Genomic DNA, 24312 nt, shown 5'->3' on the forward strand with positions numbered 1-24312 from the left:
TGACTTATAGTTAGGCAAAAGCACATTTTCATCTGAAGGCTTTTGTACACACTCTTTAATTTTGCACAGAGTTACATTTTGGCCTTGTATGTTTTCAATAGGATCTAGCCTTTTTTTTTTTTTTTAATGTTACAAACATCAAACACTCCAAATTAATTTTATTGTGCATATTTCATTTAACACCCAAATTCTAAGAGTCATCCATGGAGTTAATTACTGAGAAAACTGCAAATTTAAGGTGAAAATGAAAAATAACCCTGAACTTGCAGTGAAAATCTTGTCAGAGCTTCAGTTTTCCTCCCTTTAGGTTATACCACCATTTTCCAGTCACCAACACCACCTCCTTTAGGGTAGAATGCTCTATGAATCACATAAATTGATTTAAAGGAAATTTACCAAGTCACATTCCCTTTCACTTGTTTTGTAACATCAGTCCTAGTTACTTACTTGCTACCTCACTCTAGGACTACATTTGCATAAAATAACCTGAATGGTGTTGGGATAAAGATGGATAAAGAAAATGAGAACTGAAATTAATCACCTCTTTTCATCAGTTAAGGATGAAGATTGCTAATCCAGGCTGTACATCCGTGGTTGAATTTTTCTACTGGTTTACTCTGTACACGAGTCCTGGGGAAACCAGGTCCTCCACACTCCTCCACTTCCACATCTTTTCAAGTGATGTTCCACAAAGATGGGAAATGATCTTGCTTCATATTCATCACTCATATTTTCAAGTCCTCTATTTCTGGTCACTGATTTTCACATGGCTTAAGTCTCATTTTATGTTAGAATATACATTTTATGAAAAATAGCTATATTTTTCAAAATAACAGAATTTATTTATTTTTTAAAAGATTTTTTTTTAATTTATTCATGAGTGACATACAGAGAGAGAGAGGCAGAGAAACAGGCAGAGGGAGAAGCAGGCTCCATGCAGGGAGCCTGACGTGGGACCTGATCCTGGGACTACAGGACCAGGCCCTGGGCGGAAGGAACGCAGGTGCCAAACTGCTGAGCCATCCAGGGATCTCCTAAAATAACAAAATATAGAAGAGGGGCAATGTTTTACATTTTGTAAATATCTTTAATATCAGGTTAATAGAAGACAGTTGGATTTTTGCACAGTATTTGTTTCTGCATTCAATCTGTTGCTATATAATTGTCAAGTGAAAAACAGTAGAAAAACCTAAGTAAGTTTAAGTTTCAGGATTATTATGCAAATAAATTTAGCCTCACAGACTCCTCAAAAGGATCTGAGAAACCCCCATGGGTTCCCAGATCGTATTCGATCACTACCTTTTGGACAAAAAGAAAGCAAACATTTTTTATTTAATAACCATAGTGTTAGTGGTACCGTTGGGGATGCCTTTGGCAGAAGCTGAGCCACAGGATAATTTGAGAATTCCTTGCAAATCAGTTTGCATTCCCAATGAGTGTCATTAAAATGAATTTGCTCTCCTGAAATGAAATTTCAGTGAATGAGAAAGCATCAGTGAGTTTCTCAGGGAGCTCTTTTTTGAGCCCTGATCTATAGCATCGCAGTAGCTGCACCTTTCCTGGGTAAGCAGAGCAAAACTCCCAAGAGTACAAGGAGGGAAACTTTATCTGGATGTGATGCTGACCTCAGAAATACAGGTGCAAGACCTGAGGAAAGAGGAATCATGAGACACACAGTGTCAAGGTCTGATTCAGCTCATCACAGGATTTGTTCCAATTGATTATCATCATGGATTCATGGCTGTTTACATGCTGAATCCATCCAGTTGACAGCTAACTTGTTCTGTTTGTTTAATTTGGATTCTCACATTAGCACTACTTAATCATGGGGGTTCTTTCATGCTTTCGGGCCCCACCCTTTCTTTTGACTGTTACTGTTAGTCCAGAAATCTGAGGTTGTCCTTGCTTCCTGTCAGTATCACGCCTTGGACCCATTAACTCAAAACTTGTAATCAATTCCTCTTCGAGGACTTTTGGTTCTTGAATAAAGACCAAAATCTCCATCTCAGGTTTATGTTAGGGAGTTCTCTGTGAGCACTGTTGCACCTGCCTAACTCTGCCTAACCTCAGGACTACTTTAATGGCAGATGCTGTGTCAAAGGCTAAGTGCATGTTACCCTTTCCACTGAAAGTCCTTTATCTTGGACCAGAATAATTTTTTTTTTCAGAATAATTTTTTTTTTTAATCTAACTCACTTTTCTTCCTGAGCTAATAGCTTCATTCTTCTCTGCCAACAAAAGACATTGCCTTACTAAGGTTAATTTACCAGATTTGAGGTTCCCAATCTAAATAATGTATTTTACAAAACAATATAATTAAAAATTTAGAAGCACACGGTGGGCTCTTATCTAGGTATGTATTAAAACAACATTCATAATACTTTAGTAATTTTAATATTCTACTTTGAGCTTTTAGAAGAATCATATATAGTTCACAGAATAATTATGAGGATTCTGTGAGAGTGCTCCCTTTTTGCGTGTATAGTTCCAAATGGTGCTCTGGTCATTATCATCTGTATACCACTTATTTGAAAAGAATATGGAATTTTATTTTTTCTGAATATGGAATTTTATTTTTTCTAACATTCTCACTTCAAGAGGGTGCCAAAAAATAGGTCATTGTTCAGTTTCTGATTATTCCATTAATTCCATTAAATACAATATAAATTAAAATATATGTAAAATGTGTATTACATGTATAATTTATTTTAGGATATGTATGTATGTATGTATGTATTAATGTATGTATATAGTGTATTTGAGCTCATAGAATATATGTTAAAAATCTCAAAGGATTGGATGTATCTGTACTCTCCATCTCACTGCTGTTCTTATATCAGGAGTGAAATAATCAGAAACTGAACAGCCAATGCATTTGAATTTTTTGGCATCCCCTTGGAGTAAAAGTATATGAAACATTAAGATAGAATATATTTTACTGTAAAGGTGTATAAATAACACATATTTTATATGTATATATAACATACGCACAAATATATACATTTTTACATACCATATACACACTCATTTTATGACATAATTGTTTAAATTGAAAGCAGTATTAAGTTTCAGTTACTTGAAGGTAAATATAAATAATTGTATATGGCCAAATATAAATACATTAATATTTACTAATACATTAATGTTCTATTAGTTTATTTTCAAGATATGAGTTTAAAATGTTGGAGGAATAAAACTAAGTTAAAATAAAGCTACAGTGCAATCTAATTAATATCAAGAATTCTTTTTTTAAAATCCAGGGTTATATTTATACGATGGTACCCCTCAACTTTGAGTGGAAGAATTTATAGTTCTATATTCTCAAAACACTTTCACAAGGACCAACTAGCAAAAACCACTAGTATGTTTGGTTTATAAGACATTCTAAGTGCAACTCTATAGTCACATCACATGTACATATTTCTAATATTAATTGGAGTGTCCTTCATAGTTGTTTTTTAGAAAATTATCATTATTGGACAGCTTTATGCAACAACTGAATATTTGCTTGAATAGTCCATGCCTATATTCTCACTTTTATACTCTATATTCTTTTCACAATGAAAGTAGATGTGATATAAAAAGTCATTTTTAAAAAATTAAAACACACCCCAAAACTTTCATTAATTAGTGGATTATTTTTCTTCATTCTAAACATCTGAGGAAATCATCTGGGAATGATTTTTTCTCTTTGTTATGTTATAACAGTACATTAAAATTATTCTTTTTCTTTTTAAGATTTTATTTATTTGAGAGAGCACAAGCAAGGGGAGGGATGGAGAGAGAGGAAGGAGACCCCTTCCCATAGGTGAATAATACTGTATGCAGCCTTTTCAGATTGGCTTCTTTCACTTTGTAATATGCATTTAATGTTCCTCCATGTCTTTTCATGGTTTGATAGCACATTTCTTTTTAGCACTGAATGTTATCATTGTCTGGGATGTATCAGTTTATTTACCCATTCACCTACTGAAGGACACCTTGGTTACCGCCAAGTTTTGATAATTCTAAATAAAGCTAATATATATGTCCTAGTGCAAGTTTTGTGTGTACATAAGTTTTCAAATCCTTTGGGTAGAATATCCAAGAATGGAATTGCAGGATTGTATGCATAGTTTTCTATGAATTGCCAAACTGTCTCCCAAGGTGTAAGACACTTCCATTTTGCTTTCCCACCAGCAGTGAGTGAGGGCTCATCTTGCTCCACATCCTCACCAGCATTTGGTGTTTTGAGCGTTCCAGATTTTGACCTTTCTAATTGGTGGGTACTGGTGTGATCTTTACCTTTTCATTTTTATTTTTGTCAATGATAATGGCAATCTATAATGTTACTTCATTGTTATTTATTCCTTCTTTGAGAAGTTTAGTATCGTTTTTCAAATAATTTCTTAAAAAGCTCTGGAAAGTTTCACAGACTTGTCTGTAAATCTGTTACTATTTGACTTGATATCTCTTTCAAAGGCTTTTAATTTCTTCTCTCTTAGATTCCTTTGTGCAAAATTCAGCTGGGCAATGAAGGAGAAATTTCCTCTGCTTTGGGCTTGTAGCAGTAAATCTCCTAGCAATAGTGATAGTTAAAGAGAGAAGACTTAGTTTTGTTGAAATGTGTTTGATAGACTAAGAAAGTTAAGCCACAGCAACAAAGAAACCTCTTACAGCAGAGAAATAAGTAACTGACAAAATCCTAAATGCCAGAAGGAAACTTAAAAATCATCTTGTTAAACCCTGATCTTATTTACAGTTGAGCAATTGGAAGCTAGAGAGGTCAAATGGCAAGCCCACTGTCACACCAGAATCCAGGTCCCTGGGGATCCTCTCCAGTACTTGCGTGTGTGTGTGTGTGTGTGTGTGTGTGTGTGTGTGTAAGCACAAGCGTGCTCATGTAAAACATAGAATTCAGGAAAAGCAGGAGAGGAAAGAGAGGATAATTTATCCATCCGGTATAAATTTATTGTTCTTTGCCAGGGATAGATCCACAAATGCCATGGACTGTACACATATTTACTTTTGTAGATTAACAATTTTATTATAAAAGACAAATATGTTTTTAGTTAGTAAGATCAAGTCTAAAACCTATAAGATATTTCAAGTATAGATACATAGTAAATAGAGCATATGTTGTTAAATAGAGATCGTAGAGATGAAAGAGTCCAGAGATCTTCTGGAGGCACTAAATAACATATGAGATGGTAAATATTTGGCATTCACTGACACAAGGGTCACATAAAGCCCTCATTCAGTATACAGGCGGCCTGAAGTCAGCCTGGCTTTGGGCACACCAGGAGTTCAGTAACAAACATAAAACCTATGTCTGTGTAGCAGAGTCTGCGGCGAGCTTCAGGTGTGGCCAGGTGCACTAGCCTGTGGCTGTCCTGAATCTGTCCTGCGTCTGTCACGCAGGCTGAAGGCACTGAGAGGAGAGATGAGAGGTACAAGAGTTTTATACACACTGGATTCAATAGCATGGCTCTCAACCCACTTGTCCACTAAACTATTAACTTGCTCCTTTTTTTCCTCCTTGCTTCTTGCATCTCTGATTTAATAAGCTGTGAACTGAGCATTTTTAAATGCAGTCCAAGAGCCTTCCTATGCTGTGTCCACTGGGAAAGCTTGCATGGTGCTGTGCTTAGAGGCTCCCAGAGCCTCCATAATTTCTTGCATGATGTCAGTAAGGATGTCATGTGGTAGCAAAACCACGGAAGAGGTACATGTGGGCAGCAAATGTAGGAGGCAAGAAAGGATTGTGGGAGCATCACAGTCAGGGGGAAGGGAAGTGCCAGAGCTCCCAGGCGCACAGGCTCGTTGTGTCTGAGGAAGAACAGCAAGGGGATCAGAGGGTGGTGGGAGCAGAGGAAGCTTCGTGGGACCCAGGGGTGGCAGGCCTAGGACAGCCCTGGGCCAAAGCACACAACACCTTGGAGACCATGGTAAGGGCTTTGAAGTCTGGAAGCTGATGAGAGGAAGGTTCAAAGGAATCCCTGGGTTGCAGAGGGGATGCAGAGTCAGAGCACAGGGCTGGGAGCACACACCCCAGCTAGAAGCTGCTGCCATGAGCAGGGGAAAGGAGGTGGGGTGTGGAATAGGACTGGGGTGGGGGCAGGGGCAGGGGGAGTGTGAGGGGCTCTGGGTCTGCATCCATCTATCCCTCAGTCACTGCCACAGGTGACTTCTTCCCCAAATTTATCACTCTGCACACTTCCGCCAAATTAAAAATCTAAAATGTCACTAGCCTCATTAAAAACCCTTTCCAAACAATGCTTCTCTTTCTGCACAAATGAATCCAGACTCATTACCCTTGGTGCTGTGTGGTTAGAGCTCTGAATGGTGGTGTCTGCTATGAAGAATTTGCCCATCTCCCTTGGAACACAGCACACCAGATCATGATCACGATGCATCAAGTCTAAATCTCCTTCAGTTGTCGTATATTAGGACATATGTCTTTTAGGACAATGACCATGTTTTTTTGCATTGCGTATTTCCCCAAGGACACACTCAATGACAACTGATCCCCTTCTTCCATCCCACCCCCTGTTCCCCAAAGACACATTAATTTTCATTTCTTTCCTTCTAGACTGGTACAACATGTCAGTAAGAAGGACAGGAAAACAGGAAGTAAAAACAGGTTGGGGATAGCTTATCCCAGGACAAGCAGGGGCAGCGTGTGCCTTGTCTTTCCCAGAGCATGTTCTCACTCCACATCTAACTCCAGGAACGGGACTTCTTCACCATCACTGACCAATTTTACAGAGAGAGGGTATGTCTGTGTATCAGACAGTGTTGGTAGCCAGGGGAGGGAGGCTAGAGGTCTCTGCAATGAGGTCACTGTTGTAAAGGCCTCCGTAGGAGGTGGCTGTGGGGAGTTCATTCTTTCTCTGGGATCATCATATCTCTGTGTCATATTTTGAGGAGAGTTAAGTTTCCATGTGTTCTCAAGGTCTAAGGTCATATAGCCAGTGTCAGTGGATTCCAGAGAGGTGGACTAACACTTATATTTCAATGTCCTGCTGTGCCTTTTCTGTTCATTGGGATAAAGCTGAACCTAAGTCTCATGGCTGCTGCCTTAGTTCAAGGACTGGTGTGCCTACAGATACAAAGCTGGTCAGACTGTCAGCAAATGGAGAGGACTTCTGGGTTAGGGAAGCTCTCCCCCTCATCTCAGCACTAAGGCTCCCTGCTTGTTCACACATCCACAGGTCAGATGCTGGCAACACAAGGACTTAGGAACTGTTCAACTAGACACATGGACCAGTTGGCTTACCCAGGGCTGATACCTTGCTAGGTCTTCTGCAATGGACACATCAGCATTGCAGACTATTTCTGAGCACATTCCAGCATTCTTGGATGCCTTCCAGCTGCTCTCACCTTTAACATTTCCATTATGTAGCTTCTGTAATGAAAATGATCAGTGTCTGCATTCTCACAGAACAATAGTGGCCCTTAGAGAACATTCTAGAAAACAGGCAAACTGTTTCTAGGCTGTCCCAGTGCTGGGGGAAGCTGCATTACTGACATTTAGGAAAAGACCAGGGATGCTAGATGTCCCACAAAGAACTGGTTCAGGTTATGCATGACTTCCAAGTGCCTCAGTAAATCTATAGGCAAAAAACCTGTTAATCAATCCTAGAACCTGACTCCTTTAAAAAGAAGCATATGTGTGTTTGTGTGTAGTTCAATGGGCACTGAGGTTTCCCAGAATGCATTTTATAAATTGAGGTTGTAGTTTGCTCTTTTCATATGTCCCCCAAGAATTATTGGCATTTTTCTGAAAAAAGAAAAGAAAGTCACATCACTGAGAGTAAGTCTATTAATGATGTCTGATCATCTGAGTTAATCCTTGTTGCTTTCAGGATGATTCTATATGTAGGTTTTGTAATGACTGATTTTGTGCATCAACTTGACCAGGCCTGGGTTACCCAGATACTTAGTCAAACATCATTCTGGGTGTTTCTGTAAGGGGGACTGGGCGGGGGGTGTTGGATGACAGCAAAACATTTAAATTGGTAGACTTAATTGTAAAGCAGATTTTTGCCCCGAAAGTGGGTGGGCCTTATTCTATCAGTTGAAATCAGGAATGAAATGAAAAGGCTGTCTTTCCCCCCGAATAAGAACTACTCATATTTGGCTGCTTTTGAACTGAGATGCTGGCTTTTTGCTGCCTTTGAATTTAGACTGAGACATGAGCCTGCCTGGGTCTCAAAGCTGCTGGCATCCAGACAGAAACTATGCCATTGGCTGCCCTGGATCTTTCGTTTGCCAAGATCTGTCATTTGCCAACTCACCCTATAGATCTTGGCCTTGTCAGCCTCCGATTCACATGAACTGGTTCCTTATAAGAAATCTCTTAATATATATATATGCACATCTACCCTATTGGTTTTATTTCTCACTAATACAGGCAAATACCCAACTTCTAATTTATGTTTTTGAGTGTAGGACCCAAGAATGTATATGTTGAAATTATCTCCTTTATTGTTAAAACAATTGTCTCTTATTTATTTATTTTTTAATTTATTTATTCATGAGACACACACACACACACACACACACACACAGAGGCAGAGACACAGGCAGAGGGAGAAGTAGGCTCCATGCAGGTAGCCTGACATCGTGGGACTCGATCCTGAGTCTCCAGGAACACGCTCTGGGCTGAAGGCTGCACTAAAACCCTGAGCCACCCAGGCTGCCCAATTGTCTCTTATTTTGTGTTTATACAACAGTTATGGTGTTTACTGACTATAAAAAAATTATGTATGCATTTAAGTATTAATGAGTGTCTAAAAATTTAACTTCTTAGTGGTCTGGAAAAGGGGCACTAGAAACATTTGACTTGGGAATGTTGGAGATGATAGGTATGGGAACCCCTGCTTTTCGTAAATTAAACCCCCCAAATGTAACTTGTTTATTAAGCGACACAAGCACAGACATCATAGCATGTCAATAAACACAGGTTACAACCCCTCTGCTACTCTCAGTGGTGGCAGCAGGCCCTGGACTAAGCCTCTGCCCTTGTGCCTTGAAATGTGAAGGTCTTCCCCAAATTAATATCCCTGGAATTCTAGCATTCCCTTATAGGTTTTCATAATTTCTCCATCAAAAAGAATTGCTTTATTTATTTTTTTATTTATGGAGACAGAGAGAGAGAGAGAGGCAGAGACAGAGGCAGAGGGAGAAGCAGGCTCCCTGCAGGAGCCCAGTGTGGGACTCTATCCTGGAACTCCAGGATCATGCTGTGAGTCTAAGACAGATGCTTAACAGCTGAGCCACAGGTGTCCCAAGAGTTGCTTATTTTCGATGTAGATGCAGACCTTTGGTTGAGGCACTTGTTTTATTCTTCCTTCAGTAGGAATTCTGGCATACCTGACAAGTCTGCAGGGGGGCGGGGTCTTGATCCATCTAGTCTACGGTGCCCAGGTCCTAGCCTTGTTCTTTGCACTGAAAAGGCCCTCAATAAACTCAAGTTAAGCTGAAGCAGTCCTCTTCATTGCTCCCTAGGAATACTTACATTTATGTTCAACTCTGCAGGAGTTGATAGAAATTTTTTATCCTTATTCAAATCTGGACAAAAATTTTCCTTGTGCACTTTAATTGTGGGTTGTTGTTGTTTTTAATACCACACATCTGCTTTCCTCGTGAAGCCTCCCAAGAGGCTGATATGGTGACAACATCAGAAAAGACAAGCCTCTGAAATAGAAGTTAAATAGAAGTGAAGAGGTATCAGGAAGTGGTTAAACTAGTCCTCTGCAGAAATTATACACAGTTGAGATGGTTTGGACAGTTATGGATGACGAGATGAGATGTGTTTTCCACATCAAAGAAACTAAAATGTAACTAAGATAAGTTGTGGTCAAATTAATTTCATGTGTCCAATGCAGCTTCCTAACTCAAGGATGGCAAACTGTATGGAATCTGGAAAGGAGTGAAAACAGAGTTAAGCTTTGTCAGTACCTATTTATTGTTCAACCTCCACGGAAGGGAATTTTCAATGAAGAAAAGATGAATTTCTCTAGGCTGGACAAAGGCCGTGTTCAAGTAACTGACTTTGGGGAAAAAATCTCTCCTTTACAACAAGACTCTCTCATCTATTTTGATGTTCCAAGGCTGTTCAGCAATGACATAAACCAAGATACTTTGAACAACAAAAAGTTAGATGCCCAGATCACCAAAGCACAAATAACCCATAAAATCTAGCTTTGGTTTCTTTTTTACTTTTTCTCTTAGGAATTTTCAGTTTCTAAATACTGTAGTATAATGGACTTGTTATGCAAATATTTGTCTATTCTGCACAGATTTCAGCCACTCCCTCCCCATATCTTTCCAGACATCTTTCCCGCTGAAAACTGTGAGTCATTCAGGCGGTCCCTAATAGCCAAAACATGCCTCTACCTATACCTTTATCTGTATCTGTAATGTTATCTATACCTGTACCCACACACACATATGTTCTCCAGGCCCAAGATAGATATGTGGTTAGCTAATTTAATCCTTCTCAATCCTATCTTCCAATCCCTCCCCTGGCTTATCTGCCAACTCCCTCACTCTGTAAAACAAAGAAATATCAGAATTTGCTGTTGATTCTCTGCATTAATGGTTTAGTGGACAAGATCAAAGGCTTATATGCTCAGAAAAGTAAAGAACCAAATATATAGTGAATTTACTATCAACTATCTTAAGAGATGATGGAAGGAGAGAAGATATATATATTTAAACAGTATAACTTTTCTAATAAAATTGAGGGAGGGATGTACACACATACATATACATGAATACAGAAAACACAAAATACACACACTCGTGTGTGTACCTCCTCATACACACTGTCACAAAGATAGTGAAAAGCTGAGTAGACAGAAAGTTCACCAAGAGCTGGAGAAGGTGGGTTGCTGACTTAATTGTAGCCCAAATCTTGAATTTTCTAAATTCACAGGCCTTTTTAATGGCCTGTCAGTCTTTTTTCTCCAGCTCTTTGAAAGAAATTCTGTCTACAGAAACACTGTAAGATTTGGAATTCTCCTTTATAAGATTTCCTTTATGACAAAGTAGATGATGCTTGGAACTTTTTTTTTTTTAAGATTTTATTTATTATTTATTCATGAGAGACACAGAGAGAGAAATAGAGGCAGAGACACAGGCAGAGGGAGAAGCAGGCTCCATGCAGGGAGCCCAACGTGGGACTCGATCCCGGGTCCCTAGGACCACACCCTGGGCGGAAGGATCCCGGGTCCCCAGGACCACACCCTGAGAGGAAGGCAGGCGCTAAACGGCTGAGCCACCTGGGGATTCCCCCTTGGAACTTGTTTTCATGCAAAGGTTCTCTCCCTACTATATTTTTCAGCACATTTTATACAGAAAGTGAATATATATAACATACAACTTAAGTATGCATCAAACACCCACAATAGAACTTCTAGCACTAAATCTAGAATGTTGGCAACAATTTGTATTTACCTCTGTTCTTGTCTACATCCTCTTGCTGTGACTGTCGCTGAGGCATCCACTTCCTAATTCTCAAAAACTCATTCATGAAGCTCTTAAAGAAGCTGTTTGAATAATAAACTTACATGTGCTTCTCTATATACTTAAATGAAATATATTTTAGAGCTGTATAAAGTGGCATCATCTATGAACCTTCTGAGACTTAGGTTTCTGAAATTCATCCAACTACAACTGTGTATTTTAATCTTTTTTTTTCTTGCTATATGGACTCCTACTGAGTGAATGTATCTCAATAAATTTGTTGATTCTTTTGGCCATGAATATGCGGTTGCCTTTCCTATTTTGCTGCTTAGCAGAGTGCTGGTCCATCCTTCTGTGTCCTGTTCAGTGCCTGCAGAATACTCTCAGGTAAACACCTCGGAGTAGAATGCTGTCATGGGAGCACTGGAATTGGATAAAGGGTATTATTTAAAAACTTCAGCAAATACAATTCAGTGTAGAAGTGTTTCCACCCCGATTCCCGGCAAAGACCAAAATACTTTCAAATGTGCGGGTCCTGAGAGCTTAAAATGGAGAGAGGGATTTTGACCTCCTGAGTTGGGGGAGAAGGAACAGCGCTTCCCCTGCCCTTCTAGTTTTCTTTTTAAATGTTTCCCAATAGCAACACGAAATGCAAGTGACACAGAAAGAAAACACAGAATGGCTTCTGACCAAAAAACGTAGGAGAGAGTGCAATCCTTCCCACGAAGAGGAATTTCACTCAGAGAAAAGAAGCAGTGGTGCAGTGGCACCGCCTCCCGCATAGCCACGCTGCCCACCCTCACCCCATTAGGACAGACGCGGGAAGGGAACCCGGTGCCTAACTTTGAAACTGCCGCGCAGCGTCTGGATTGGACATCCCCAACCAACGTGGCATATGACTGAAGCCTGAGGACATTTTGAATTGGGAGTTTCTTCGTTTTTTTTTTTTTTTTTCCTGCTGCCTTTCTAACCTAGTATGTGGCAAATACAAACTCAAGGGGACAGTCAGCACCATCCCCCTTCCCCAAAGAAACATAAGTGAATACAAACGATTTGTGCAGTCCTTAGCCTGTGCTCAGTGCTTCCTAAAACACACCTTACATTTAAGAACAGAGCGCTGGAGGCATTGTTATAACTTTTTGCCAGGTTGACATTGTCAAAGGTGACCAGCTTTTACTGTGGAGACAAGGAATATTTTCTTACTCGATTTGTGCTAATGAACGTGATCCTCCCTGAGCGAAACCTATATAAATACATCTCCAGCGTTACTTAAGCTTATCATACATTGTAATTAATTTCCAGTCAGGTGAAAACGTGTAATTCACATACTGTTTCTTTACAGCAAAGGAAGACCCAGGGTAAAGAAGTGCCAGTTCTCTTTGGAACACAGAGTGGCTCTGAAAAGAGCCTTTGGGTATGTGCGGAGTCTTACCGATTGTTCTGCCGCAGGCGGACTCACTTGGCGCTGGTGTACTTGGTGACGGCCTTGGTGCCCTCGGACACGGCGTGCTTGGCCAGCTCCCCGGGCAGCAGCAGGCGCACGGCCGTCTGGATCTCCCTGGACGTGATGGTCGAGCGCTTGTTGTAATGCGCCAGGCGCGACGCCTCGCCCGCGATGCGCTCGAAGATGTCGTTGACGAACGAGTTCATGATGCCCATGGCCTTGGACGAGATGCCCGTGTCGGGGTGCACCTGCTTCAGCACCTTGTACACGTACACCGAGTAGCTCTCCTTGCGGCTGCGCTTGCGCTTCTTGCCGTCCTTCTTCTGCGCCTTGGTCACCGCCTTCTTGGAGCCCTTCTTCGGGGCCGGCGCGGACTTGGCGGGCTCGGGCATGGCCGGGAGTAGCCGATAATGGACTTGAAAATAACAGGAAGAAGGGTGTGAGGCTCTAAGCGTCCTCTTTATTCACAGCTTCTTAAACAAAGGAGGCAGCGACTCAAACCCTGTACCTCATTGGTGAATTCTGTAAACGTCATGTACTAATTCTGTTCAATCAAAAAAAGTGTAGTTGAAAACCAGAATTGCATTGGTTTAGGTGAAACTGTAATTTTAGCCAATGGCACAGCTTCATTTTTGTGCCCATTAGAGACTATAAGTAGGGTACCTCTGGTTGCTTCAACTCACCCTATTCTGGTTTGCCCCTTTTCCTCCGTCATGTCAGGTCGCGGGAAGCAGGGCGGCAAGGCTCGCGCCAAGGCCAAGACGCGCTCGTCGCGGGCCGGGCTCCAGTTCCCGGTGGGCCGCGTCCACCGCCTGCTCCGCAAGGGCAACTACGCGGAGCGGGTCGGGGCGGGCGCGCCGGTGTACCTGGCGGCCGTGCTGGAGTACCTGACGGCCGAGATCCTGGAGCTGGCGGGCAACGCGGCCCGCGACAACAAGAAGACGCGCATCATCCCGCGCCACCTGCAGCTGGCCATCCGCAACGACGAGGAGCTCAACAAGCTGCTGGGCCGCGTGACCATCGCGCAGGGCGGCGTCCTGCCCAACATCCAGGCCGTGCTGCTGCCCAAGAAGACCGAGAGCCACCACAAGGCCAAGGGCAAGTAGATCTGGCAGAGTTTCCACCTGCCCAAGCCAAAAGGCTCTTTTCAGAGCCACTCACTTAATGAACCAAAAGAGCTGTGCCTTTAAGCCATTGTTGGCATAGCAAGGTTTAAATACTGACCCGCAAAAAAAGAAAAGCGGTTGCCTAAGGTATTTGTGAATCTGTCACTTGACCCGAGAGTCCCTAAACTGAAGTCTTTGGAAGAAAAAAAACTTGCTTTACTGAACCCATGTGAGCAAAATTTGGGTATTCTTGATTTCTCTGCAGGTTCAAATGTCTGTCTGGGACACAGACTTGGCGTCCTGTTACTGGGCTACAGCAAGACCTGAGGCCTGAGGGTTAGTTAGATCCCTAGCACTCTTGGTGGCCTCTCAGAAATAACAGCCCAAGGAAGCTGGGCTGGGAACTTCCAGCCTATCAGACAGATAGGAAGAAATCCTGTAGGATCTGTGCTGCAACAGCCACAGCCTAAACTGCACAAAAGGGAATCTAATTGCTGAGCAGTGGGAGGGTATTCTCGCATCCGCCTCTCTGTGTGGAGAGCTGATTCTATCCTCTTAAAAGTTTGCTTTGCTGCCTTCCAGTCTTTGGTCTGCCTCTTCATTCCTCCTCGCGGTGTGACCACAGATGGCGGGCACCAGAAAACTGAGATTAAAAAATTCTGAACCATTTTCTTGGGGGCTCCTCTGGGATCTCTGGTGGTCACCATGGACATCTGAGTAGTGGGCAGCAAGTCCCTCCCTCTGTTACAGTCCTCAACATGATGGGCACTCAGCGGAATAGCGAGGCTGCTCCTCTCAAGTCTTTGGTGATAGGTTCCCACTGACCCCTTCTCTAAGGGAAGGGATACACAAAGCTAGGAAAGGCCCCCAAGAGATCGTATGCCCAGTTCACTCCCAGTTCACTCCCAGTACCCTGATATGGTGAGGAATGGCTTTCTGCCTCTGCCTTCCTGTCTGGTGGCATCTGAGTCCTACTCCTTCACCTGTTACCCGATCAGGTAGAGAGAGCATCTAGGCTGACTAGGAGGGCAGGGCAGGTGGCGTCCCCGGGGATCAGGCCCAGAACATGTTAGAAATAGCACCCCACACACACACACACACCCCTCACTGGGGTCGCGCTGGCAGTGTTGACCTGCTGCCTTCCAGCCACTAAACATGTTTGCTCTTTTTGTGTGACAGAATGCTATATCCCTGCACCTTATGGATCAAGCTTGCTTGACATCCATGAGGGACTACCGTCAGAATACATGGGACCATTTTGTTACACTTGGCAAGGAGCCCGCCCCTTTGCTCAACTATGACCATCCTAAAATGGACCCCGGTCTGGCTGGAATGCATCGGGGTAGGTATTGCTGACAAGGGAAGGGCAATAGGTATCCACCCTGGCAGTTTATCCCTTCCCTTGTGGCCTGCTCTGTCCTTCCAGAAATTGGCCTTTGTTAACCTCTTAAAATGGGTTTGTCAAACAGAACAATGGTCTTGTGCCTGTCATGCCAACTCTCAACAGGCCAGAAGTCTGGCACATCCATCCACCACTAATGGAGTCTTCCTGGGTCACAGCCAGTATCCTTTGAATCCTGTGGCTGGGAAACCCAGAGGTAATAAGAGTCAGGAAAAGTGGGGTCACTTCCTGGAGTAGGGTCAAGCCTGGGCAGAAGCAACCGCAGCCCGGGCTGCTAGTTGCATGGACAGCCAGGACATTGCATCAGGAAGAAGTCCTCCTGATTAGCCATGAGGAGCTGAGGCAAGGGATGCCTTCTCCTCTCTGCTGTAGATGGGCATTTGCAAGTCCCTGACCAAAACCAGTACTCCTTGGGATGCTTCCTGGATAACTGGAACAGTTTGACCTGCAAACCTGAAACAAAAGGCAACTTATTCTCTTTTGTTCCAAGGCATGGCACAATAGAAATTGGAGGAGGGGACATGGCGGCCTGAGGGAAGTATTGATTATAATACCCTTCTAAAATTGCACTTGTTTGGCAAACGTGAGGGAAAATGGGGAGAAGTGCCCTCTGGACAATGTTTCTGGGCCTTAAAGGAAAATAAGGGCATGTGTCAGCAAAGCAGTATTGGCGAAGCCTGCTGGCTGCTCTCTCTCATGGCTGGACCCTGGGGGTAAAGGAACAGAGGATACCACCCCCACTCCAAAGGGAGACAAGCATATGGAGTCTGCAGAGGATTTTCCACCCCAGCTCAGTCTTCCCTAAGGTCTCAATCACTTGATCCAGATTTAAGATCAGGTCCCCTGACCTGTCCTGAACCCCGTACTGATGCTTGGGGGCTCTCTCTCTTGCAAGAAAATGTAGTACCTGGAAGAGGACCAAGGGGAAGTGTGCCCTGCCCCAGGAGCAGGTGTCCTTTTTGTTCCAAGCCCAGAGACAAAGGGGACCTTGGGAAATTTTCCAAAAACCCAGATAAATTTATAGAAGCCTTCCAAAATCTCACTTATGTGTTTGAATTAACCTGGAAGGATGTAATGCTCCTGTGAAATCAAGCTCTCTCTCAGGCAGAGAGGCGTAGAGTCCTGGCCACTGCTGACAGATTTGGGGACGAACAGCTAATTAATCATCAGGACACAGGTGGGCCCCTGAGGGACTTCCAGTTACCAACTGGAGCCCAAGTTGTCCTGCCTAAGAACCCAGTTGAGACCCTGACGATCCCCTCAGAAATTGGTACGTTGGTCACTTCCAGGCCTGTGGCCTAGACAAATTTAAGAGGTCAAAGGTTAAACCTCTAAATTATGCCAAGCTGTCTATTGTTACCCAAACTCAAGAGAAAAACCTGACAGCCTTCTTAAGGAGGTTGATAGAATCTATCTCCCCCCATTCTTCTGAGGCTAAGATTTTTTTCAAAGACAAATTTGTGACCCAATCAGCCCCAGATATTCAGAAAAAGCTGCAAAAGTTGGCTGTGGCCCTGAAGGGACCTCGAAGAGCTCTTTGAGCTGCTAACTGGGTGTCTAACAACTAGGGCCCAGAGTGGAGTAAGGAACAAGAAAGAGGCTAAGAAAGTAGTACAGGCCCTCACTGCGCCCTTATGAGCCATTACCAACGCAGTCCCCGGAGACACTGGTACCGGATGCCACCTCTGTGGCCATCCAGGGCCCTGGAAATCTGAATACCCTCGAGGATCTCAATCTATGAGGCTCAGACAACCAGCACCCCTGACAGGGTCTGATGGAACCCAGGGATCTTCCCGGTGGCTCCCCCAGAATAACTTGCCATTGTGAACCCAGAGCCTCAGGTAATTCTAGAGATAGAGGAAAAGCCAGTCAATTTTGTTTCACCTTTTCTGTCCTACTCTCTGCCCTGGGACAACTCTCTCCACTCAGCATTGTTGGTAAGGGCATCACTGGACAGCCCATAACCAGATTTTTTTTTTTCTCTCCTGCTGGGATGCACCTGAGGAGAGGTAATTTTCTCTCACTCCTTCTGAATAATGCCTGAGAGCTTCACACCTCTTAGTAAGAGATATTGGGAACTCCCATATTAATGGCCCCTGGACACACTAGCCACTGCCTCCCCTTAACATAGACTGATGTTAATCTCCAGGTGTGGGCAATTCAGGGAGAATTGGGTCCAGCCTTAACTGAGGTGCCTGTTCACATACACCCTAAAGACCCGACAATCTTCCCCTGTCAGAAACACTGCCCACTAAGACCAGAAGCAAAGGAGGGCCTGATAAAAATTAAAAATAATCTAAAGCAGCAGGGCCTCTTAAAAGAATGCAGCAGCCCATGTAACACCCCAGTTTTGGGGGGGGGGTGGTACAAAAATGCAATGGGGAGCGAGATTGGTACAAGAGCTCTGCATTATGAATGAGGCTGTGATCCCCATTCATCGTGCAGTCCCCAACCCTTGCACCCTCGGCTCAAATTCCCTCAGGTAAAAGCTGGCTTGTAGTCCTAGGCTTAAAATATGCCTTCTTTTGTATTCCCCTTTATGTGGACTCTGTTTCTGTTTACATTTGAGGACTCCATGAATCCAACCACCCAGTTAACATGGACAGTTTTACTTCAAGGATTCCGGGATAGTCTGCATTTATGTGGACAGGCCCTGTTCTGACATCTCAGAATTTTCAGTTGCAGACAATATGGGGGTAGTCTCCTGCTATGTGCTCCCTTCTGAGCTGATCATACAAGCTGACACCCAAAAACTCTACATTTTCTGGATACAAGGGGGTATAAGGTCTCTCAACCTGAGGATCAATTATGTGAGACATCTGTCTAATATCTGGGTCTAGTTCCTTCAGAGGGAACAAGGAGACCAGGAGAGGATAGGATATGGCCCATTGCCTCTCTCCCCAAACCCTTAAGCAGTTGAAAGGTTTTGGGGGCATAACCGGGTATTATCACTTATGGATACCAGGATATGGGGAAATAGCATGACCTCTTTACCAGCTGATCAAGAACATGCAAGCAGCTGGAAACTGCTTATTAATATGGAGCCCAGAGTCAGAAAGGGTTTTGGAAAAAAACTCATAGCTGCATTGCTCAGTGTCCCCGAGCCTTCCTACAGAGAGATCTTACAATTTAGATGTGACTGAAAAGAAGGGAATGGTCTTGGGCATTCTAACCCAGGCTAGGAGCTGACTGCACAGCCAGCAAAAAGCTCGACCTGGTGGCTTGTGGCCACCTCTGCTCTTTTAATCCCAAGGCTACAAAGTTGACTTTGGGACAGGATCTTACTGTATACATCCCCCATAATATTCAAGGTGTCCTATTAACTGATAGTGACCACTGGCTCACGGAGAGCCGCCTTCTGCAGTACAGGCACTCTTACTGGAAGGTTCACTCATGCAAATAAAAACTTGCTCCACTTCAAACTCCACCATCGGGAGGAGGGTACAGAGCCAGCACACGACTCAACAAATTGTAGCTCTAACCTATGCTGCTCGTGAGAACCTCCAGGAAATCCCACTGTAGACCCTATCCAGAGTGGACCCTATTCACCAACAGAAGGTAATTTGTTGAGCACGGCACCTGAAAGGCTAGGTACTCCATGGTTGCTTTGCCACTTTACGCAAAACAGTACAAAGCAATCCCTTCTTATCTGGATCAAATGCCCAACTGACTAAACTAACAGCCCTCAACACAGCTTTGGAGTGCAGTAGAAACACAAGGGTAAACATCTAAACTGACTCCAAATACTCCTTCCTGGTTTTGCATGCCATGACACTATCTGGAAAGAGAGGCATTTCTTAGCTGCCTCTGGTTTCCCCCTTAAATAAAATCAAGAAATCAGCTGGTTCCTACAGGCCGTACCTCACCAGGAGAGGTAGCAGTGAGACACTGCAAGGGGCACCAAAGAGGAACAGGTGAGGTATTGGAAGGGAATAGGTTGTCTGATGCTGCAGCAAAATCTGTCTCCAGGTCCTCAGCTGCCCCTGTCGTTGCCTCGCTAATTTGGCATGGCTTCAGAACCCAGGAAAAACCTTGCCACTCCATGGAGAAAAAGCAACGGGCCTCAGAAGGAGATGGTACCCCTTGGCCTACAGGCTGCTCCAGCGGAGGATGGTAGGCTCAGCTACCCACCGCTAATCAATGGAAAGCTTTGGAAAAACCCTATATCAAACCTTCCATCTGGGACAGGATAAAACCTTGCAGAGACCACAAGTTTTTTACAGGAGAAAACCTGAATAAAACCATTAAACACATTTTAAAGATTTGTGAAGTCTGCCAAAACTAACTAACTAAATAAATAAATAACCCGTTCTGTCATCCACAAATCCCAAGGCATACAGTGAGTGGGGAGCTACTCTGAGGGAGATTGGTGAATGGATTTCACACATATGCCTTAGAGCGCAAGGATACAAATGCCTCCTGGTTTGGGTAGATGCTGTCACACACTGGGTGGAGGCCTTCCCCGCAGAACCACAGAGACCTCAGGTGGTAAAGACTCTGACGAATGAAATCATCCCCCCTTTGGACTTCCTTGGTCAAAGTGATAAGGACTCCTCCTTTAAGTCCCAGGTAGTAGAGTATCCAAGGTTTTGGGAATTCACTGTCACTCATACTATGCTGGATACCCCGATCCTTGGAAAATGTAGAAAGCACTAATGAGGTTATTAAACAACACCTCAGAAAGCCAGCACAAGAGGGGCACCTGGGTGGCTCGGTTGAGGTTCTACCATTGACTCAGGTCGTGATCCCGGGGTCCAGGGATCGAGTCCTGTATCAGGCTCCCTGCATGGAGCCTGCTTCTCCCTCTGCCTGTGTCTCTGCCTCTGTGTGTCTCTCATGAATAAATAAATAAAATCTAGAAAGAAAGAAAGAAAGAAAGAAAGAAAGAAAGAAAGAAAGAAAGAAAGAAAGAAAGAAAGAAAGAAAGAAGACACCTAGCACAAGAAACAAGTCAGAATTGGGTGTCTCTCTCCCTATTGCCTCACTCCAGATTAGAAACACTCCTGCAGAAAGGGGCTCCAGCCCCTCTGAGGTCTCTTATGGGAGACCCATCTTTGTAATTAAATGAGCTGCTGGTAGATAAGGGAGTCTTTGATTTGGTAAATTGTGTCATCCCTCTGGCAAAGTCTCAGTGAAGCTCTTCGGGGGCTTTGCCCCCAGCTCCAAGACAACCAACCTTCCCTCTTTCATCCCAGGGGCCTACTTAGCTCCAGTCAAGACTATGCCCCTGCTCCCACCTCGGGCCATATGTCATAAAATAATCCAAAATGTGGGTGTAGGGAGCCCCAGTACTCAGGCAGCAAGTAAACTGCTTGGCAGGCATGACCTTCCAAAACCACTGAGCCCTGGACCTCCTGACCTCCTGACCTCCCAGGCAGGGGGCACCTGTACATTCCTCCGGGAAGAATGCTGCTTTTATATTAACAACACAGGTTAGATGGTCACTCATTTAAATTCCTCAGGTAACCTGGTGGCCCAAATAGAGGATCTCTCCTCATGGTGGGCGCCCGTTAGTGCCAACTCTGATGCTGGTGATGGCCATTTCACCTTAGTCATCTTCCTCCTGCTTTTTGGATCTTATGTTCTAAATCCCCACATCTGATTTATTTTTCTTTTCTCATTTAGAGTCCATCAGGCAACAGACAGTACTGTCTATGCAGCCACAGATGGAGACAGCCCCTACCTATGATAGGGACCTCTGGACACAGTGCTGAGGAAGCGCTGCGCCTCCCCAGCAGGAAGCAGTCATAGACCCCTGGAAGGGCAGTGGGGAGCTACCTGATGGGAGTGGGAACAGGGCAGGGGCAGGCAGAGAGGACTACAGTAAGGACCAGCGGCCCCAAGGATAAGATCTATATCGCAGCTGTTTGGCCTCCTGGAAAAACCACAGAGAAAAAAAACCCAAGAAGGCTGGGCTTGGGGAGGTAGCCTCACTGGAATACTGTCCCTATCAAAGACACAGAAATCCTTCAGGGTCCCCACTGAAAGAATCCCTGTTAAGCTGCACAAAAGGCAATCTCCTCTCATTGCTGGGGGTGGGGTGTGCGTGTGTGTGTGTGTGTGTGTGTGTGTGTGTGTGTCGGTATTCTTCTTGGATCCACCCTCTGTGTGGAGAGCTGATTCTAGCCTCTTAATAAAACTTTGCTTTGCTGCTTCCCACTGTGTCTGGTCTCCCTCTTCATTCCTTCAAGACACATGACCGGGGTCTGTGGACACCAGACAGCTGAGATCAGAAAAAATCCTGAAACACTATTAATGTAGGAAAAGATGTTAGGGTTCAAGCCAACAGCCAAGAAAGAATTCTTGAGATGTCTTTGGTGCAAAAAAGGCAGTTTTATGAAAGCACGGGGACAGGACCCAGGGGCAGAATGAACTCCCCTGGGGTCAGGAACAGTGGCCCATGGTATACTTTCAAGTTGGGAGGGGGTCAGGGAGAGCGCAAGTCTCTCAGGAATTTTGGAAGCAAGGTTCCCAGGACCTTGAGGGGGCTAGCTGTTGTTCGGAAAGGATCATTTATTACCATCTAATAAAACCTGAGTCATGAGACCCTTCAGATGTGCATCAGTGGGTCATACGCAAGGGGGATGACTGCTAATATGTATCTTGGGGGATTTAGAGATAAAGCAGATTTCTAAAGGAATTTGTATAGGTTAAAGCAGACTTACAGGATCCTGGGGGTCGGGATAAGATTGCCTTATGAGGGGCAGCCCGGGTGGCTCAGCGGTTTAGTGCTGCCTTCAGCCCATGGCTGAAGATCCTGGAGACCAGGGTCAAGTCCCATGTTGGGCTCCCTGCATGGAGCCTGCTTCTCCCTCTGCCTGTGTCTCTGCCTCTCTCTCATTCCCTGTGTCTTTAATAAATAAATAAAATCTTAAAAAAAAATTTGCTCGAAAACAGTCTATGCCAAAGATCCCTATTTTGGGGTGTCATGTTCTGCTCCCCTTCCTACCCAAGTGGCCCATTTTGCGACGCCAGGTCTTATTTTGGGGTGGCATCTGGGGGTACCCTTCCCAGCTAACAATTACTCCAATGGGGACGAGGAAGTGCAGGACTGTGTTGGAAACTGGAAGCCCCTAATCACATTCTGCTAAGTAAGAAGGGGAGGCTGCAGATGCGAACAGCCCTGGGGTGCGGAACCCGCCGAGCTCGGCGGCGAGCGCCCTGCTCCGTCTCTCACGTGACGGTCCCGGGAGCGCGGCCCGAGGGGGCGGAGCCTGAGGAGGCGGAGCCCGAGGAGGGGCCGAAGCCCCGCTTCCCGCCCGCGCCTTCAGTTCTCAACGAGGTCCGACGCCTGCTTATAATTACTCCCGGCGGAGGCGCAGGCCCAGCGCCGTGAGGTCGTCGCACGCAGCGCTTTGGCCATGTCTGGTCGCGGCAAGGGCGGGAAGGGGCTGGGCAAGGGCGGCGCCAAGCGCCACCGCAAGGTGCTGCGCGACAACATCCAGGGCATCACCAAGCCCGCCATCCGGCGGCTGGCCCGGCGCGGCGGCGTCAAGCGCATCTCGGGCCTCATCTACGAGGAGACCCGCGGGGTGCTCAAGGTGTTCCTGGAGAACGTGATCCGGGACGCCGTCACCTACACGGAGCACGCCAAGCGCAAGACGGTCACGGCCATGGACGTGGTCTACGCGCTCAAGCGTCAGGGCCGCACCCTCTACGGCTTCGGCGGCTGAGCTCCGCATCCGTTGTCTACAAATCAAAGGCCCTTTTCAGGGCCTCCATCCTTTCACCTGAGGAGTTGCGATGCTGGCTTTTTCCACAAGTTCTACCTTGTGGAAAAATGATTTTGGCTTTGAAGTATCTGTTTCCGTCTTTGTGTTTACCGGTCCTTACTTAGAGAAAGCGCTAGTTCTCGATTTTCCATGGTTTCGCCCTGGTTTGTTTTTGAAGTTGTATTAGGTTTTCTGTATTTTAACACTTGACGTTTAAATCTTGAAGCGGGGGCATCCCGGGTGGCTCAGCGGTTTAACGCCGCCTTCAGCCCAGGGCATGATCCTGAAGATACACGATCGAGTCCTATGTCGGGCTCCCTGCATGGAGCCTGCTTTTCCCTGCCTGTGTCTCTGCCTCTGTGTCTCATGAATGAATAAAATCTTAAAAAATAGGTCTTTAAGCGGAATTTTAATACAATATTAATCTTGCCTGACATTGGAAGGAGGAAAGGCCCCTGGCATCTCAGCCTTGAGTTTGCGAGAAGGCACATTTCAGTGTATACGACGCCTTAAAGTTTAATCACAATTTAGTGACCTCTATTCTGGTGCCGTCTGTCCTCTGTTTAAATGAGCTTAACTGGAGAGCAAGTCATGACGAGCCATACTTTGCTTGTCTTCTAAGAGACCAAGCATGTGATTAGCCCCGGGCTTCGGACCTGGTTTCCACTGGGAGCAGAGACTGGAAGCCTGTAGAAGACTTGATGCTGGCCAATACCTACAGAACAGCTGGTGAGGGTGGGATGCAATAAAAAGGCATTTCAGGGCACCCCCGGTGGCGCAGCGGTTTAGCGCCGCCTGCAGCCCGGGGTCTGATCCTGGGGACCCAGGATCCGGTCCCGCGTCGGGCTCCCTGTATGGAGCCCGCTTCTCCCTCTGCCTGTGTCTCTGCCTCTCAGTCTCTCTCTCTCTCTGAATAAATAAATTAAAAAAAAAAAAGGGGGGGGGCATTTCAACTAAATAAGGGAAACGGTTGCAACACAAAATGTTACCATGAATGAAGGCAGCTCCTAACCCAGGAGAGCTACTAAAAAGAGATCCTTAGTGCAAAGTACAAAAGGAGTCAAACTCGAGATTAGGACATAAATCCAGACCGATACTCAAAGTAGTTTTAGGATTCTCCCAGAGAAGATCTTAAAAACTAGAGAAAGATCCCAAAATCAAAGGTGAAGACTTGGGTGTTGGTAGGAAGCTTGG

General features: G+C 44.8%; 3 protein-coding genes and 1 pseudogene across 4 annotated transcripts in view; 3 read left to right on the forward strand and 1 right to left on the reverse strand.

Annotated features, from left to right (window-relative positions):
* LOC121500126 overlaps positions 1 to 23444 on the forward strand; it is a 30427-nt gene extending 6983 nt beyond the window's left edge. The window contains 1 exon segment of the mRNA XM_041771591.1: positions 22758 to 23444. Coding sequence (XP_041627525.1) covers positions 22758 to 23079 — 322 coding nt within the window. The 3' untranslated portion in view covers positions 23080 to 23444.
* LOC121499865 overlaps positions 1 to 24312 on the forward strand; it is an 86003-nt pseudogene that overhangs the window by 38489 nt on the left and 23202 nt on the right.
* Positions 992 to 13375, reverse strand: LOC121500108 (histone H2B type 1-K). Of its 2 annotated transcripts, none has more exons than XM_041771569.1 (2): positions 12887 to 13375; positions 992 to 1034 (listed from the first exon to the last, which is right to left on the reverse strand). In XM_041771569.1, exon 1 carries the CDS (start codon positions 13288 to 13290, stop codon positions 12910 to 12912), a length of 381 nt encoding a protein of 126 aa, XP_041627503.1. In that variant the 5' UTR covers positions 13291 to 13375; the 3' UTR covers positions 992 to 1034; positions 12887 to 12909. The 2 variants fall into 2 exon arrangements, with proteins under 2 accessions (XP_041627503.1, XP_041627502.1); XM_041771568.1 differs by lacking the exon at positions 992 to 1034 and adding an exon at positions 11148 to 11877.
* Positions 13569 to 15320, forward strand: LOC121500093 (histone H2A type 1-H-like). Its single transcript, XM_041771549.1, has 2 exons — positions 13569 to 13996; positions 15184 to 15320. The coding sequence occupies exons 1-2, from the start codon at positions 13612 to 13614 to the stop codon at positions 15303 to 15305; spliced, it is 507 nt and encodes a 168-aa protein (XP_041627483.1). The 5' UTR covers positions 13569 to 13611; the 3' UTR covers positions 15306 to 15320.

Source organism: Vulpes lagopus, chromosome 10, assembly GCF_018345385.1.
Source record: "Vulpes lagopus strain Blue_001 chromosome 10, ASM1834538v1, whole genome shotgun sequence".
Lineage (NCBI taxonomy): Eukaryota > Metazoa > Chordata > Mammalia > Carnivora > Canidae > Vulpes > Vulpes lagopus.